General features: G+C 43.5%; 1 protein-coding gene across 1 annotated transcript in view; it reads right to left on the minus strand.

Annotated features, from left to right (window-relative positions):
* Positions 1-19,581, minus strand: part of TNFRSF21 (TNF receptor superfamily member 21) — a 65,043-nt gene that overhangs the window by 42,969 nt on the left and 2,493 nt on the right. The window contains exons 2-3 of the mRNA XM_007193848.2: positions 3,404-4,055; positions 1,361-1,855 (exon numbers count right to left, since the gene is read on the minus strand). Coding sequence (XP_007193910.2) covers positions 1,361-1,855; positions 3,404-4,055 — 1,147 coding nt within the window. The remainder of the gene's footprint in view (positions 1-1,360; positions 1,856-3,403; positions 4,056-19,581) is intronic.

Below are 19,581 nucleotides of genomic sequence, written 5' to 3' on the forward strand. Positions count from 1 at the left end.
TAATAAAGAAGGAAATAAATCCACATAAATCTCACCAAATCCCACCAAACTGGAAGAAACATCATTGTCATTTTGGCATATTTCCTTCAGTCTTTATTCCCAAATTTTAAGAGAACTAGGATAATATTCTATAAAGTGTGTAGTGTGGAGCTTTTTTTTTCCCATTTTTTTTTTTTCTTTAGCCTAGTATAAACATTTTCCTATGTCATGGGTAAAAAAATAAAAAACTTCATAATAAAATCTTCAGTGTCAACATAATATTCTACTATATAGATATGCCATAATTTACATAGCCATTTCCCTAAAACCAGCCCTTTGAGTATTTCCAGTTTTTATTTATTATAAATAATGCTGAATTAAAAGCTCAAGATCTTTGTGCTTAAATTTTTTTTTAGTATTTCTGGTTTATATCTTTATGATAGATTCACAAAAATAGAATTGCTGGGCCAAAGAGTATAAACATTTTTAAGACTCAATACAAAAGGTCAAACCACCTTTTAGGAAGTTAAGCTTACCCCTTTATCTTTAAGGAAAACGATCCCAAATGGGATTATCAAAACTTTGAGCTGAAATATCATTTAATATTAAAGAAAGGGACGTTACTGCCATAGTCCGAAAACTGTAGTCTTCAGATCACACTTAGCTGCTAGGACAAGTTCTATAAGCTATTTTTTGCCCTCAAAAGAGGAAGAACTGAAATAGTCCAGCCTGTATCCACACACACTGACAACTAGGTAAAAGATATAGGGCCCAGCCTCAGATGATAACCGATATACTAAGCTTTGAATGTCTAAAACCCAAAAGACCTTTCTATCTTCCTGATAGAAATGGGATCCTAAAAATATAAGGGGGAAAAAGTACATGTGAGAAAAGTGATAGGAACCTAAAAGCAAGGTTCAAATTCAAAAAGGCAAATTTAAGACACGTTGTTTTTTTTTCCTCCCTCAATTTTCTGAGCAGTCTCCTGTGAAGAAGCAAGGGCTCCAAAGTCAGGAGATAGGGATTCAGTCCCATCTGTCCCAAACAAAAGACTCCCCTGGGTCAACGCGGCCAAACCTCTCTGAACTTGATTCCCTCACTTGTCAAATGACAAGGTCGAACAAAGTCCCTAAAGGTCACTCTCACGTCATCTCTGATGCCAAAACACTGTCCTCTAAATGTGCCATGGGAACAGGTGGCAGAGGAGTTATTCTCTCTGAACATATTATGTCGAATGCTGACCACACAAGGAGAGATCAAACAGCACTTGGTATTCAAAGGAGATTCCAGAAACTTTGCATTTCCCATTCCTTCCGCCCACAGGGACTAGGGAGGGAGAGGCGGGGGATCTGGAAGGGAGGGAAAAAGATGGGAGGCTCACCGTGGCCATTGCAGTAGTAGATCCACTTCTCCCGGTTCTGGGTGGGGGTCATGGATTTCTTGAGCCCCGCCTTTTCCACAATGGTGCTGGGATCCTGCCGGGGCCCCTTCTTCAGAGTCCTCGAGCTTTTCCGGATACTGCACACCACTATCACCACGAGCACCAGCAGCAGGAAAAGCACGATCATCCACGGCAGATGCTCGTTGATGTCGAAATGCTTGTGCGGGTTCTGCCTGGGATGGCCCCTCTTGAGGCCTTTGATGGGCGTGCTGGACTTCTCGCCCCCAGTGGCCTCCATGGATGGCAGCAGCTTCAGGATGTGTCTGTGGTGGGGGCCTTGCTGGTGGTTGACTACCTGGAGGTTTGGGAGGGTCTTGTTCATGCCTTCCTCCCCCTTCGCTGAGCTTGTGTTCTCAGGGACTGTCCCTTCCTGGATGCCACTCGGCACCTTTGGTCTAACAGAGGCAGAAGAGTTGGATTCTGTTGAGTTCATGCCTAGAAAAAAAGAGTAAGGAGGGGGGAAGAGCTTTTCTATATGTGGGGCTCTATACATTCCCTCCTCTTCCTAGTCATCTCCAAACCAGGCCAGGTAATCCAAGGAAGGATGACCTTTGGAGCTTAAGAATAAATGGCATTGTATATTTTCATAAAGACCCTGACAGCACCTTTATGTAGAAGGTAAAAACTCAGCTTAACAGCTAAACTCACTTCCTCATGTCAAAACCAAGGGCATCCTCAGGGATCCAGTGTCTGAGTTTCACAGCAGCTTCTCCTGTGCTGCACGTACTGGGTCAACCCTTAATTGTTTTGATTATTCAGAAAACTAGTTCCAATTGGATTCCTTTGTCCTTTAGTTTCTTTATTGCTACTCTCCCACCAGTTGGCTATTTCATGATGCAGTGGTAAAATGGAGAATATGACTAAAATAAAGAAAAGAGCTCGAACTCCAATCTAAGTTTGACTAGTGAAAAGTTTGGTGAGACAGGTCAGTGAATAAAATAAGGCAAGACTTGCTTAGTATGTGCTAGTGATAAGAGGAACAAGATTTGGGCAGGCAGCTTAGTGGACTGCTTTCAGAGAAGCTTCCACAAGCATTCTCTATTAAGGAGTGAAAGTCTGGGAATTTGAGTCCCAAGAGACGGGACGTGGCCTGAATCAAGCCCTGAGGAAACCTGGGCAGGTCACGGGATCTCTCTGAGGCTGTTTCTTCATTTCAACTGGCAGTTGTGAGAAGGCCCTCCTTATGGAGTCATCAGGAAGGTCAAACGTAACCACACGTGAGAGTCTGCTGGAAGGCGCAGCTCACATTGGCTGTCATCTCATGAAAATTAAATTTAATCAAAAAGGATTTGAAAATAAAAACAATGTTATTCTTGCCTGAGGTTCAAAATGAATTCTGAGGAAAACTGGGATATACTTAATGGAGGATATAAAGTCCTTTGAAAAAAAGAAATTCTTTTCTAGATGTGAATGCTAGTTACCTTCAACGTGACACGGATGTACTTGTTTCCTGAAGCTTCTGCCTTACTTTCCTTTTCTGGCCCACCTCAGATCCAACATTCATCCCTCCCTTCCAGATGTCATGGTATTTTTCTCCCCTTCTCCTTCTGACCTTCGGGCTGTGTCTCCCCCGAGGATTGACTGGGTGTTGGAAAACTTTTAATCTAGAAGGGACCTTAAAACAGCTAAAACACTCATTTATGGTGTCATATGATTGACAAGTTTGCAACCAAGGCCTGGAGAAGTTCAGTGACTTCCATAAGGCCACACGCTGACCTTGTTTCTCTCAGCTTTTATTTTCTAGCTTGATGTCACCTAGTTCTCAGATACTTGCTCCCCCCGATAGATAACTTCTGAGTCTCAATGTTTCTAACAGGTCCAAAGAAGCTAGACTTTAAATAGCCACAAAACGCAAGCCCTTTCTTCAAGGGGTGACTTTGGAATAGACCAGATGGAGAAAACATCCTGGGTCCCAGCCCATTCTCGGTACCTCCACGGGGCACAAAGCCTTCCTCACATACATAACTCATGAGGTTAAGTTACCTTTGGGAACATAAGTGGAGGAAGGGACTTCGTGGGGTTCCACGTGCTCAGGGCGGGAAAGGCTGGTTGTGCCAGGGGAAGGAGGGGTGGTGCTGGAGAGGGGCGGGAGCGTGCCACAGACGTTGTCTGCCTCCTGGGTCCCCAGCCTGATCACCACCAGGTTCTGACTCAGACAGTCTGTGTATGATCTGCATCTCATCACACTGGAAGGCACATCAGAGAAGGTCCCCCGAGCACACTGCTTACACCGTACGTCCTCCATCTCTGTCCCCTTCTTCCGCACCCCCCAACCCACAGGGCACGCCGTGTGGGGGGCGCAGGTACCATTTGACTGGAACATGCCAGGTGGGCAAGTGCATTCTCGGTCAGTCAAGGCAGCACAAGGTAATTTCTCAATCATCGGCCAGGGGCACGGCTGACTACACCCGTGGCATTTCTCAATGCCATTCTCGTGTCTGGTAAAGGTCCCCATGGGGCAGCTGCTGCAGACACGCAGGCTTGTGTTGGTACAGTGCTCAGACACATAGGTTCCTGCCGGACACTTGTCACAGGTAAGCACCTGGCCGGTGACACGGTCGACATGGTGGTATTTGCCAATGAGACTTGGGGCCTTCTGTTCCGGCTGAGCCCTGGTGGTACTGAGGAATCCAAGCTGAAAGAAAGAAAAAGCAGGTGGGGGGACAAAAACCAAGAAGGTGTTACACGGGAAGAGGAGGAGAAAGGATGGAAGAGTCCCAACCCCACCATCATCATTCCCATGACAGGTCTGAGCCGTTCTGTACCCTTTTAACACTGCGGCTGCAACGTAACAGAGAGAGAAACAGACCCCAGTTCCGTACGGGGGCCTGACCCGGCTGTGAAGCTTTGGTTTTGTTGCCTGACCTTTGCCTCAGCTTCCTTTTTTTTCCAGCTGTAAAATGAAGCTGACAGTACCTCTCGAACTGATTGTAAAATCAATGGAGACTATGAATGTGAAAGCACTTTGGGACTCGTATTAAAAATGCTACACAGAAGTCAAAATCCTAATGCACGAGGAAAATAACTTGCTGAATAGTGTCCTCCTTCTATGACTCAAATGTTGCGTGGCCATTTCTTGATACCAGGACAAGTCAGCTGAGAAGCAGGATGGCAAATATTTGAGCGGCTACTTCCATAACAGGGGACCCGGTTGGAGTTAACCAATGGACAAAGGTAAATGTTTTTTGCTTGTATTTTGTAAAACAGAGGCAGGCCCTTGGCATTCTTAACGAGCTTTAAATAATGGAATTAATGCACATCCTGTGTGTTGAGCCTCCGAAGGCCACAGTCAACCTGCAGCCGCCTAGGAGCCCAAGCACAAAGCTTGGGGAGGAGGGCAGTCAAGTTCAAAAACAGTATTTAAGAATGTTCCCTATGAAATGTAAAGACAAATTTAGATGATACCGAAAATCTGATGTTAGGGAAAACACCTGAATCGAGAGACACAGTCACTGAGAAAAGTTCAGGAGAGCAGGAGCCAGAAAACCTGAGGCTGGTTCTCCCTGATCGAGATCCTTACTTCTCTCCTTGACACAGAGGCAGGGAAACTAAATCAAAGCTTCAAACAAAGACTCGGGCCTCAAACCCAGCATCAAAATTACCTGAGAAGTTTTTTTAGAAATCCACATCCCCAGCCCATCACCTGAGATCATGTGGCTCTGCAGTGTGGCCAGGAATCTGTTTTGGTTTGGTTTGGTTTGCTTGTTAAGCTTTCCAAGTGATTCTCATCCCCAACTAAGTTTTAGACCTCCTGAACCACGACGGGCCTCCTCGGGCTCTAATCACCTATGATTCTGAGACAGCCCAGTTCCACGGTCAGAGCCCTTCCCTCTGCCTCTCACCCAACCTGGCACTTTTTATTGTTTTAATATTGCTCTTTTTTAATTATTATTTTTATAACAAAAATAAACATTCTTGTAACAATTTTAATAATTATGAAACAGAGTGAAATGTTTAAGTCTCTGCTCAAATCCACCCACCCCCAGAGAAACGCACTGTTCATTTTGGTGTGCACCGTTCCAGACCATTTTCTGAGCATTTACTCATAAAACACACATACACGCTTTCAGTTGGCCAGTTCAGCTACTTTGGGTTTGGTTTTGGTTTACATATATAAAGGGGACAGGCCATACCCACCATTCTGTGACTTGCTTTTGTTCACCTTCTAATACTGCATCACTGAAATCGTTCCATGTCTGAACACATAGGTACTTCCTTCTTTATAATGGTCAAGTTCTCTTCAACAGTATGGATATGTCTTTGAACATGCGCATGGTAAAGAATTTAGAGATTCTTCCTAACGAGGACACGTAGATTGCTTCTCTGTCCATGTGTCAGTGTATGCATGCGTCTTTCTATAACCTGTAGTCGCCTCCTTCCCTTCCCACTCCACACCCCAGTTTCCCTTTTCTTTCCTTCTCATCCCAAATGACAGCTACAAGCATGCTGCTCTCACAGTCTTTTGAGAACCCCTTTCTTCAAGGACCAAAGAAGTCTCCACACAACCCCTAACTAGGAACCTCTCACTCCTTCTCCTCTTTATGAATCTACTAGATACGTATTTTCAGCCTACAAGAGCACCAGACCTGAAATACAAAGAATACCTGGGCAAAGATTTAGAGAACAGAGGACTTGTGTTCTTGTCCGGACTCTGCCTTAAGATCAGTTGGACCTGGTTTTACATGCTTGCAAAATTATCAGGTTGGACTAGGTTGTATTCAGCTCTAACCTTCAAAGTGTCTGTGATTGTTTATCAAGTTCCACCTTCTCTATGAAGCCTTTACAACCATTCCTAGACACCCAGATTCCAAGCCGACGAGCAAACTCTTCATCGCATTTCCTGTTTCTTCTGTTCATCATGTTGGTGCCTAACGACATATTGCCTTGTAATGTTAGTTGATGGCTTCCTCAGTGTATATATTTATCTTCCCATAATGATTATAAGCAGCTCGAGGCCAGGGTCAACCACGTAGATTGCATTTCCTCCCTTGCTCAACCACCTCAGTGATGAAGGTCATGGAAATGATAAACAAAGCATCCTCTGAGCCAACGGTCAGCAAACTACATGCCCCCTGTTCCTGTAAATAAGTGTTATGGGAACCTAGGCATTCGTTCAGCTATTGTCTATGGCTGCTTTCATGCTATAACGGCAGAGTTGGATAGTTGCAAGAGAGACCATATGGCTGCAAACTTAAAGTATTTACTATCTGGCTCTTTACAGGAAAGAAAAAAAAAAAAAAAAAAAAAGCCTGCCAATACCTGTGCTCAGCAGTCAAAAGAAATGTCAAAAAATTCAGGGACCAGGAGCTCACTCACAGAAACACTCATACCTCCTCGGAGAGTCTAGCAAAGAGTATGGAGTTCGTGGTTTCCTTTCTTGACACCCATTCCAAGTGACACGCCAAATCTGATCCTTCCATCCCCTGCTTAAAATTCTCAATGGCTCCCCACATGACTTAAGATGGAATGCAAAATCTTTACCAGAGTTAGGACTTCCTCCGAGATGCTGTCCCTGCCCTCCCCTCCCCAACTTAAAACTGGTCTCATATTCTCCCCTCATATACATTTTTTTAGGCTAATAAATGTTTTATTTTTTAAAATTTATTTTATTGAAGTATAGTTGACTAACAGTGTTGTGTTAATTTCTGCTGTCCAGCAAAGTGACTCAGTTACACATATATATACATCTTTTTTCATATTCTTTTCCAGCATGATTTATCACAGGATATCGAATACAGTTCCCTGTGCTATGCAGTAAGACCTTGTTGTTTATCCATCCCCTCATTCCTGTTTTTCCTATACGACTACCCTCATTTTGTAGTTACACATTCATCTGCTTAGTGTGTCTTCCCCTCTGGACCACAAGCTCCATCATCACTCAAGAGATAAAGCAGGCTGGCACCCTTTGGTGGAAGGGCAAATAGTTAGTTTCACCTCCAAAGCCCCTGAGGATATCACTCTGTTTTAACAGAACCAAAACTGGTTTATAAGAATTATGCTCTGTGTGGTGCTTAAGAGGACAAGCAAACGTAATGAAGAATTTCAAGTATCTCCCCTTCATTTCATAAAAAGATTACACTAACTTGGTGCTTGGAATTATAAGCAGTATAATGAGATTATTCTCCAGAAGTCACCTATGTCCCATCTTAGTTTCAACTTTAGTTATTTGAAAAATTTCATGGACTTAGGACACTTATTTCACCACCAGTCATGGTTAAATGAGCAAATATCAGTGTACCACCCCAAACTGTACAGGATATGGGAGCACTATAAATACTTATGAAGTGATTAAAAGGGAAAACCCAAGACAAAGCAAATTTTTCAAAGGAGGGAAGAGGTAGCTCTAAAATGACCAGCTCTAAAGGCCTCCACACTCACCTTGGTGATACACGTCACACCTGTCCTGTTATATCACTTCTACTCTAGGGGCACAGAGATGGACCCAAGGAGCACCAGATGTGCTGATACATGTCAGAATACTGATGCCTATTTCTCTTTAACAATTCTTATCGCATGACGTCGTCCTTCAAACAAATGGGGAAAAAATTCCATGCAGTTTATAAGTACAACGTGTTTATGTCATTCTTGTTCCCTATCAAATTCCAATCACTTTTCATGGAAAATGAGCAATTGTTTAATGCTGCCTAAAACTAGTACATCAGAAGGAATCTCAGCTACTGTGGATACGATAACAAAGAAAAGGGAAACCAAGTTATTCCTGAGATGGTGACTATAAGACATACTAATAGATGCTCAAACAGCAAAAGCCTGGCAGGGTAGAGACACCCCCAGAAGTTCTGATCATTTTATTTTCAGCATCACATTAAATTTGTAATCGCAAGACACTGACTGCTGGGAATTCTCTAGACTTGAAGAAAGAAAAACAATGTACAAAGAGAAAGGCACCAGGGATAAAGCTTCTACAAAGCACGGACAGACCTGTTCTCAGTTGTGTTATATAAATTTGGTTGGCTCTGGCACTGCCTACTATCCTCTCTGATATAAAAAAGCCTTCTGTTGCTAGGGCAAAAGCAGGGACTGCTGTTAAAGCTGGCAAATCTAGAGAATGCTGAGGCTAGAATGTGCTGACAACAGGACCGGAAGGAGGCAAGCTCAGGGGACACAGGGGAAAAGGGAAAAAAATGGGGAAGACTGAACTAACCCAGATGCTGTCTTCCCTGGAACCTACAATGCAGAAGGGTGTGTACTCAGCCTTCAGGCCTTGGACCACAGAAACGCATCTCCCTCCATCCATCACGATGGCTAGTTCTATAGGCTAAGACCCCACCTACATGGAGAAGCCAAGTTATAAATAAGACAGTGGTAAAGGTGTAGGGGGAACATGCCTCTGGGCTCACTAAGAATTTATAGAATCCTCATATAAACCAAGGCAAAACTAACACCACCAGCCAGGCCAGCAACTCCAGCCTGAAAGTATAAACAAAACCTAATTTAGCCTGAAGCATCTGAGCAAGCCCAGCTCTACCAGATCCTGATTTGGAGCTGGGGCGGGAGGGGGGAGGTAGGGAGGGTATGGAAGTGGTTTGACCTGTGTCTCCATTTAATCATTAACATAATGGATATGATAATAATACAATTAAATAATTTTAATAATAATGCAATAAAAATAATACATAGGGTAACAATCCTAGGGTTGTTTTCACAATTAATTGTTACTACACATAAAGCAGGCAGAACACGCATGACCCAAGGAAGTTCTCCATGAATGTTAGTTATTTTAATCATCACTCCTTCTACTATCATTTTACTCTAGTTGAGCTTCAGTCCCTTGGGATTAGACAACTTTTTAAAACACCCCAATTAAAACACAAATATCCAATAGAGAACAAACTAGTGGTTACCAGTGGAAAGAGGGAAGGGGGAGAAGCAATATGGGGATGGGGGAAAAAGGGTCACTATGGGATTATATGAATACGAATCATGTGTATGAAACTTTTGAAAATTGTAAAGCACTACAGAATTTAAAGAATCTTTCATTCAATAAAAAAATAATAATAATGAATAATACCTGTTTTTTTACAACACTAACTAAAGAATAAACGTGTAGCCTCCTTTTTATTAAAAAACAAAACAAAACACGGGAGTTCCCTGGAGGTCCAGTGGTTAGGACTACATGCTTTCACTGCAGAGGGCATGGGTTCCATCATCCCTAGGTGGGGAACTAAGATCCCACAAGCTGTGTGGTGCGGCCAAAAAAAAAAAAAAAAAACACGAAAATATCCGATTCTTGATAAGTGTGTCAAAGACTCTAGATTAAAAAAAGAAAAACTGTAATCCTAAAACACACCCTACTAGGCTAGGAGCCCACACAAAACAAAACATACAGACTGCATGGCAAGGAGGTAAAAGACAAGCAAGGACCAACTGGCGTTTCCAAACAGATTTAGAATATAAACTTACTATACAGCAAATGAGAAAACACAAGAGGAGAAAGGATTTGTTACTAGTAGGTACACTGGAGACAAAGGGAGAAGAAGTTAAGTCAGCACTTTGCAGAGTGAAATTCCCTGATCTTGTCCCACAAGATGTTCACGATTCTAGGGTCTACAACACTGGTGAACAAACTCCGGCTTTTACATTTTCAATAGTTGGGGAAAAAATATCAAAAGAAGAATAAAATTTTGTGACACATGAAAAAAATGATTTGAAATTCAAATTTCAGTGTCCACAAATCAAGTTTACTTGGAACCCAGCCACACCCATTCTTCTGGGCATTGCCTAGGTCAGCTTTCAAAGTACAGAGGCAGAGCTGAGTAGTTTCCATAGAGGTCACATGGTCTACATGGCCGAAAATACTATCTAGCTCTTTATAGATAAAGTTCACCAACCCCTGGTCTAAAAGTTTAGGAAATGCTCCTGATTGGAGCCCTCTCTTGCAGAGGCACAATTAATGTCAGTCTGATGATGGCTCCAAGAGGCCCAGCGGGAGGGCTGCAGAAAATGGTGAAACTTATTTGATCATGAAATCCTTTACTCACACTAGGAGTATGAACATTCTGCAGAACACACTGATGTAGTTCTCACCACCAACATGATGCTGAATTCCAGAAAGGTTAATAAACCCAACATTAAAAAGATCAAATATAAAATTTAAAGTAATAGCAATAGTTGATTTAGCCCATCTGTAAAGAGATCAATGTCTAGAAATAAAGACACAGATGTAGAGAATGGACTTGAGGACACGGGGAGGGGGAAGGGTAAGCTGGGATGAAGTGAGAGAGTGGCATGGACTTATATACACTACCAAATGTAAAATAGATAGCTAGTGGGAAGCAGCCAAATAGCACAGGGAGATCAGCTCGGTGCTTTGTGACCACCTAGAAGGGTGGGATAGGGAGGGTGGGAGGGAGACGCAAGAGGGAGGAGATATGGGGATATATGTTTATGTATAGCTGATTCACTTTGTTATAAAGCAGAAACTAACACACCATTGTAAAGCAATTATATTCCAATAAAGATGTGAAAAAAAAAAAAGGAGATCAATGTCTGACTGTGAAAACAAAAATCAACAACAAAAAAGAAGATACTCTCAGACACAAAAGACAATACTCTCATTTTCTGATACTCTCAGAAAATAGGTTTAAGAAATTAACCGAGGGAACTCCCTGGCAGTCCAGTGGTTAGGACTCCACACTTTCAATGCCATGGCCTGGGTTCAATCCCTGGTCAGGGAACTAAGATCCTGCAAGCCACATGGCATGGCTGAAAAAAAAAAAAGAAAGAAAAAGAAAAAAGAAAAGAAATTAACAGAAATGTTTGCATTATGAAATATAAAAACATTAAAAGCAGACTGGAAAAATATATGCCATATACAGCTAATAAAAGCTTATAACTGAAAATGTAAAGAATTAATGCAAAGGAGGTTAACACAAATTCCACTCAATAGTTGAGACAGAATAATTACAAGAGAAATTATCCCATGGATAAATTGATGATATCCCTAGCAACTACTGAAATGTAAATTTGCACAGCCAAGGACCTTTACATGTCTATATTAAAGCAGCATAAATAAATTAAAATGAGAAACTTCAATGTTGGCAGGCTTGTGGGGTAGAAGGTACATTTATAGGTTCCTGGTGATGCTCTTAATGAATTTAGTCTTTCTAAAGACAATCTGGCAACACGCAGCACGAGCCATAAAATGGTTCATTCATTTCCTGCGACCCAGCAATTCCACTTTGGGGAATACACTTCAAATGTACCTCACTTTTGGGAACAACCCAAAAGGAAAAAGAGCAACTCGTCTGTACAGAGACAGCTCTACCAGTGCTGCTCGCTTGCAGTAGGAAAACAATGACGATAAACCAAGTGTCCAACAACAGGGGGATGACTCAACACACTGCCAACCAGAGAAGAGGTGGGCTTAAAAACTGGCGGGCATGAAGATTGCACTGACATAAATCACAGCACCTCAAACTCACATCCAAACTTTGGGTGCCCCAATCCCACCCACTCCTTCCCCAGTCTTCCCTTCAAAGGCATCAGACCATCAAAGACTCAACTCAAGAACCGGAGAGTCATGGGACTTCCCTGGCGGTCCAGTGGTTAGGATTCCGAGCTTCCACCGCGGGGGGCACAGTTTCGACCCCTGTGCCCCCCGGGGAACTAAGATCCCACCAGCCACACGGTGCCAGGGAGCCAGGCTTGATGACTGCTTCCTTTTCACTGCACCTGCCCGCTCGTATTTCACCATCAGGAAACTCTCTTCAAACTCTTGCAAATCTAACTGGTAACCCCGCATCTTCACTGCCACCACCCCAGAACCATCATCTTTCCCCTGAACTATGGCAAAAGGTTCCAACTGGCCTCCTGCATCTACGTTCCTCCTTTCCAACCCATTTTCCACAGAACTGCCAGAGTGATCTATTAAAAAAAAAAAATCTAATTAAAGCCATATTATAACCCTGCTTCCCACTGTACTCTGAGTGATATCCTGACATATTCGTATCTTTAAAGATCTTGTACAATCTGGCCTCTGCCCACCTCTTCGACCTCAGTCCATGCTCCCTCTGCCTCTATTTGCTGAGCACCAACCACAATGGGCTTCTTTCCAGTCTCTGAACATGTAGGCCCTTTCCTACCTCTGGGCCCTTCCACGTGCTGCTCCCTCTTACTGGAATATTCACGCCTCTGCTCTTTCAGAAGATTAGTCCTTAAATATCAACCCTTCTGTCTTCCCTGATAAACTATAAACTTCAAGAGGGAGGACCCATTAATAGCCTTTTACTATCACATACCCAAAGTCTAGCAATGCCTGATGTTTAACAGATGCACCATAAATATTTATTAAATGAATGAGAAATATATCCCTGTAAGATCACAGAAAAGTAGCTACATAAAGAAACACAGAGCACAAGCATGTACATATTAGTTTTAGCTGTACATGAATGGTTGTGTTAACATCCAAGAATAAGAATGAATTGGGAAGACACATAAAGAGACGTCCACGTCCACTAGGTTCTTCTAGTCTGCCAACTTGCTTATGTTTACAATGTTCTTTGTTGGGAATTCCCTGGCGGTCCAGTGGTTAGGACTCCGTACTTTCACTGCCGAGGGACCAGGTTCAATCCCTGGTCACAGAACTAAGATCCCACAAGCGGTGCAACGCAGCTTAAATAAATAAATAAAATGTTCCTTGTTAATAACTCAAATACCCTTGAGATGTAGCTCAAAGTATTGAGAGATAGATCAAGCTCCCACTACCCTCTAACTTGTCTAGAATGAATGAACAGTTAGTTTACAGCAAAATCCTTCTGGAATTCATTCAACAATCATTTATTGCTTAACTACTATGAGTCAGGGCATTGAGCCAGAAACACAAAGATGAATAGCACATTGTCTGTCGTCAGTAAGAAGCTGAAATGGAGTAACGCTGGCCCTGAGCATTCCATATGGGGAAGGAAGCATACCCAAATCTCATCCGATTTGGTATTTCTCCTGGACCAGGTACACAAGATTTCAACCAAAGAGAGAAGAGCCATAGACTTCTAGAAGTAAAGGAAGAGCAAGAAGTGACTAACGACCAGTTAGATTATTCTGGGAACCTGTCACCATTTGCCTTTGAGTATTTTTCCCCCTTCCCATCCTCCTGCCTCTCTTAATCCTGGTTATGCTGAACTGGCCATACCTAAGTTGATAACAGATTATGGTCTTGTCTCTAAAGGGTTCTTTGGGAAACCAGAATGCTAACCTCTTTCCTGGAACCAATGATAACATTTCTTCTCACCTTATGCCTTTCTTTAGTCTACTCGGCACCTACAATCTATGAAAACCTTGCTTAGGAGAGCACTACAAGCGTGATAAACCACACACAAACACATCACATACAAGACCATGCAAATCATGGAGCCCAACCAGTTTCTAAGAGACCTGAAATGAAAAGTTAACAAAGAACATACTAATAACAGATGAGGCAAACCCATGCACTGATCCTATACAAATAATCAGGCTGGCAGCAGAGAAAAAACCCCAAGAGGTCCTCAAGGTCTCAGGATGAGTTGAAACTGCCGTGCTAAGCAGAGCCCATGTCATACTGTTACTCACTAAGCAAATATTTTTCAAAATGACCCAAGGAGCAGGAAAGCAAAGCGTCTATTCCCTATTTATAACATTTCAATTTGCAAGAGTATCTTTCCATCTTAACCATGGCGCCGTTCTTCGTCAGAATCACACCATAGGAAAATGCTTGCCAATCGCTCCATGCCCTCCCCTTTCAATACACACATACACACACAGGTTGCTCTTACTTCATAATCAGCCCTTTTGGCTAAACTTCCAAATGCCATCGTGGAGCAGAACTGTTCACCCAGTGGAAAGAGAATGTTCGACTCTCAGGTAAAAGCATTCCTTTAACGGGAAACAAAATTCCAGTAAATTAAGGTTACTTGTGCCTTACCCACATCTTGGCAGAAAGAGCAGTGTGTAGGAAGCCAGGTTGGCCTAGATCTGAATTCTCTCTCTGGCAGTTGACAATTGCTTGACCATAACTTCTCCTAAGCCTCATTTCCTATAAAATGGGGCTAATGCTACTACCTCATGGACTTCAAGGTTTTATTGAGATCATTAGTAGAAGGTATTCAACACAATGTCAATGGTACATGCTCAATAAATAGAAGTTTAACAATACCAACATCGATGATTCATATTAAGAGCCATTAATATTCCTTCCCTCTGGGCTGTCAGGGCCAAAGCCCTCTTGAAGCCACCGCTGCTCATTTGATTCCAGAACCCATGAACTCACTCCTTTCCTTTCTCCTAAATCCATTCAACTCAGGCTCCTTCTCCCAAAACAGATTAGCAAATGGCTCCAAGAACTAGAGCCACCAAGCAGTCCTGGTGGCAAAAGAGCAAATGGAAAATTGTATCGGGACTTCCCTGGTGGCGCAGTGGTTAAGAATCCGCCTGCCAATGCAGGGGACACAGGTTCGAGTCCTGGTCCAGGAAAATCCCACATGCTGCGGAGCAACTAAGCCCGCGCGCCACAACTACTGAGCCTACACTCTAGAGTCCATGAGCCACAACTACTGAGCCCACGTGCCACAACTACTGAAGCCCATGCACCTAGAGCCCATGCTCCGCAAGAAGAGAAGCCACCGCAATGAGAAGCCCGCACACCACAACAAAGAGTAGCCCCAACTCACCGCAACTAGAGAAAGCCCACACACAGCAACGAAGACCCAACGCAGCCAAAAATAAATAAATAAAATAAATAAATTTTAAAAAAATTATATCAATATCAGCTCGAGCCTTGCTGTGACTTCGTTTATGAAGCCCCCTCTTTTTTATTTTTATTTTATTTTATTTTTTTTTTAACTTTTTGGCCACGTCTTGTGGCATGCAGGATCTTAGTTCCCTGACCAGGGATCAAACCCATGCCCCCTGCAACGGAAGTGCAGAGTCTTAATCACTGGACCACCAGGGAAGTCCCAGAAGTCCCCTCTTTTTTAAATTTGGTTTTGTCTTTTTCGTTTAGAACGAAGCCTTGGACAAAATGTTCAGATATTCTCAAGAGAAGATGGGGCTATAGCACACTGCCCTGAATCCCCACCCATGTCCTGCCCAATCCCACCCCTGCTTGAGGACCCCCTGAGCACAACTTTCTCATCACTGCAAGCATCCATCATCTCCAAGGCCAGGGTGCTGACATGTGGAAAAACTCCAGAGAGCCAGAATCCAGGAGAATGGACCGTTCCTGGAGGCCTTCAGCAGCTCTTACGAAGAGTGAGATCACCACTGCTTTCAAGCAACGGCCTAAACATCCGTGAGCGCCAGGTTTCTACAGCTCTCGTGAGCGTTCAGCAGACACTTAAACATCTGCCAGGTTCCTCCCTACTTATAATCCCTGCCTGGCTCCTCTCCGCTTGGACTCAGGCTGGAAATGGGAGGTGGCAGAGTAGCCAGGTGGCAGCACACAAGCCAATTTAGGATGCCTGTTTACTTTTTGGTATTTGACAAATACAAACACTGGGGCAAGGCCAGTATTTATTCACGATCTCACCCCGCTCCTAAAGAATTGAAGCTCAGCAGCTGCTATCCCAGCAACAATAATGCCCAGTGTCCCGCTAACGCTAAATGGGGATTCAATTTGGGGACCAGGTTAACTCCTATTACGGCTTCCGTTTTCATTCTGTCAAACACACATATCTGCGCCTAATGCTCCAGACTGCATCCGCTCCAAATGGTCATCGGGCACATGCCCAAAGACGATGATGAGGGACTCTTGTCACTGAAGAGAAGCACCTGAGTTTTCCAGGAAGTTGCCGGGTGACCTGGCATGACCGGAGTTTGCCAGGCCTGCTTGGGGGAAGAGGGCCAGCAGAGTTAGTGCTTACTGGAAAAAAAGGCATGGCAGTTGACAGAAAGAAAAGTCACTCAATTCACACTGGCCCCTGAATAATCTGATGATGCATCTGACCATTTCCCATCACACACACACACACACACACACACACACACACACACACACACACAATTAATAAAGTTTACTTGAGCCAATTATAGTTTGAATGCTTTATAAAGGGCCGGCTGAGTACAAAACCAATTTGCAATTTCTCTATGGGAGACGTTACCTCTCATCCTCACAGATGGAGTCAAGTGTAAGGTGAAATGTGATGTCTCCTGATCTACAAGCAGACTGAGCCTACGCTCAGTACGGGTACACAGAGCACCTGCTGGAGCCAGCGCAAGCCACGCCCACTCACCCCATCCACCTGGAGAAAGGGGCCTTCTGCAAACGGTGCTGGAAAAGACAGCCTTAACTGTGCTAACCACAGCCAGCTTGAAAGACTCTGTCCAAACTTAGCCACACTAAAATATGTAATCTAGCCGGTTGGTGGACCTATGCCGATTTAGTCCCAGTGATTTTGTGCGCCTGTGTATTTTCTTTACATGGTAGGTTTGTTTATTTGTTTCCGACTGGGCCTGAGACAGATTCAGCCATATGCCTTTAGAAACAGTTGAGATGAGAATTCAGATGAGAAAGCTCGATCCCATTCTATACATTTTGACAACAGGGATGGGAGATTCACGGGGTACATGAGAAACCCTGCCTTCCGGGACAGGTCTGCATTCCCTACTCTTCTGAGTCATAAGTCACTTTCCCTACCAAGGCTAGTAGATATTATTCTGAGAGTAGGAAGACATTTCTTCCTCTGACTTTCAGACTAAAAGCCAAAATTATTTCAAGTAGTTTAAAGACGTTAACATCTATCACATTTTGTGTATTACTTTGAGCATAGTACATTCATCCACTGATTCTTTCTGAACGCGTGAAACCCAACCAGCACTGTTGATAGCCATGTACATTTATACACCATATAAATTGCGCCTGAGGGGCAAGATCCAAATCCTAATTCATCCCCAGGCTCCCACAGTGCCTCTCACAGTAAGCGCTCAATGTAGGTTTGTCAACATGAAAAAATAATTTGCTTCCCCAATCCAGGCTCTTTTTACCCCTCCAGTTTTCTCTTCCGGTTTTCACACTCTAGGATTGTGGAGTTCAAGTACATAAAAAAGAGAAAATCTTTTGGATATAACATCAGCTCTAATTTAAAGTTCTCCTCGAACTTGTCACTAAGTCCATCCAGGACTTCAGCTCCAGCCAGCTACTCCACACCGACCTAGTCAAATAGCCAAAGTCAAATGCCAAGATACTAGATAATTAACTTTGATAAGCAAAGGTCAGGAGGTGGCATTAAGCTAGACATCTAGTCTCAAAGACAGTGACAAACACCATACTTGGAACTTTCTAGACTAGCACAGCCGAAGGATCTTACAGCAACTGTCCTATCTGGAATTCATAATCTGTGCAGATTATAGTGGTTTCTAAAATGTCAGACCTCATTCCCTTATCAATTACGGCTCCCTTCTTCTGACTGTCCCACTGCCAATATTCTATCTGTCCAGTCAAAGCAACTCCCTGAGGGCAAGAGACATCTTTGAGTGTGTTGTGTCATACTGGGCAAGCCCATCTAGGGCATTCCTTAACATTGGCACAAACCTTAGGTCTAATTTATCTGCTCTCCAGACTTTTGGCCTGAAACACGCAATATTGTTTTTTTGTCTTTTGGTTTTTTTAAAATATATTTTATTTATTTATTTTTGGCTGCATTGGGTCTTCGTTGCTGCGCGTGGGCTCTCTCCAGCTGCGGCGAGCGGGATCCACTCTTTGCTGAGGTGCGGGGGCCCCTTATCGCAGTGGCCTCTCCTGTTGCGGAGCATGGGCTCCAGGTGTGTGGGCTTCAGCAGTTGTGGCACACAGGCTCAGTAGTTGTGGCGCACGGGCTTAGTTGCTCCGTGGCATGTGGGATCTTCCTGGACCAGGGCTCGAACCCATGTCCCCTGCATTGGCAGGTGGATTCTCAACCACTGTGCCACAAGGGAAGCCCTGAAACACGCAATATTTTGCCTTTCAGTGTGTGGTTCACTTTCCAATATCACACAGACATCTCAACGCATCAGAAACAGGGGCTTTCAGACTTCCCTGGTGGTGTGGCCAAAAAAAAGCCACGTGGTGTGGCCAAAAAAAAAAAAAACAACAAAAATAAACGCATCAGAAACAGAAGTGCAAGCAGCGAAAATACTCTCCTCCAAAGGCACTCATGTAATTCTCATCAATGTCCTGCAACAAACCAAACCACCAGCCTCAACTCTCCCCCAGTGAGCCTTCTCTCTTGTTACATTTCATCATCAGGCAATTTGGAGTTGTGAAACCCGCAGAGTGGCACAGGAGGGAGGCATGAGGTGGGAGAGGAAGTCAGGCTGTCCTGGGTCCCAGCCCCAGTGCCATCAACCCTTGCGAGCTGGGTGGCCCAAGACAATCAGTGAAGTTTTTGCAGCCTCCATTTTCCCAACTGTAAAATGGAAATCATCCCACCTGCTTCAGAGATGTTGGGAGTAAGAGAGATACTCTCTCTAAAGCACCTGACACATACAATAATAATAATCATATTATATGTTATATATATACATATTATATATTATATAAAGATTTTTTAAAGCTTATAGTAAGTTCTCTTTCAGTTAGCCTGTCATCACAAGAAAGAAATAGTCAAAAATGATGACAATAACAAATACTGTCACCCAAAAAAGGAGATATTTGAAAGAAGAGGAGTGATGGAAAGCCCTAATAAAAAGACATTTTATTGGGTTTATTATTTTTGAAGCTAACGGCAATGAATGGGTAGGGCATTATCTCCCCACTGGCCCCGGTAGTGTTCTGAGCGTGCTTCCGTGTCTACCTGAGCTCCAGTACCCGGAGTCTGTCATTTTCACATGGCCAAGAATCCCAGTGGGATAAAGAATCCTTGTAACAATGTCATGAGGTCATCATTTTTTTTTTTTTTTTTTTGGCCGTGACTTGCAGCATGCGAGATCTTAGTTCCCTGACCAGGGATTGAACCCATGCCCCCTGTATTGGGAGCGTGGAGTCTTAACCACTAGACAGCCAGGGAAGTCCCATGAGATCACCATTTTATACACTAACAATGCCTGGGCTGAGGACTGGAGCTTGCAGAGCGGGAATGGGAAAAATAAAAGACATTGCCTCCCCACCCTGGTGACCCCTGGTCCACCCTGTCAGTTTCCCTTCAGGACAAAGGGGTCAACTCTAGGCCACTCCATGAACTGAAGTGGAACCTTTC

This window comes from Balaenoptera acutorostrata, chromosome 10 (genome assembly GCF_949987535.1).
Source record: "Balaenoptera acutorostrata chromosome 10, mBalAcu1.1, whole genome shotgun sequence".
NCBI classification, from domain to species: Eukaryota; Metazoa; Chordata; class Mammalia; order Artiodactyla; family Balaenopteridae; genus Balaenoptera; species Balaenoptera acutorostrata.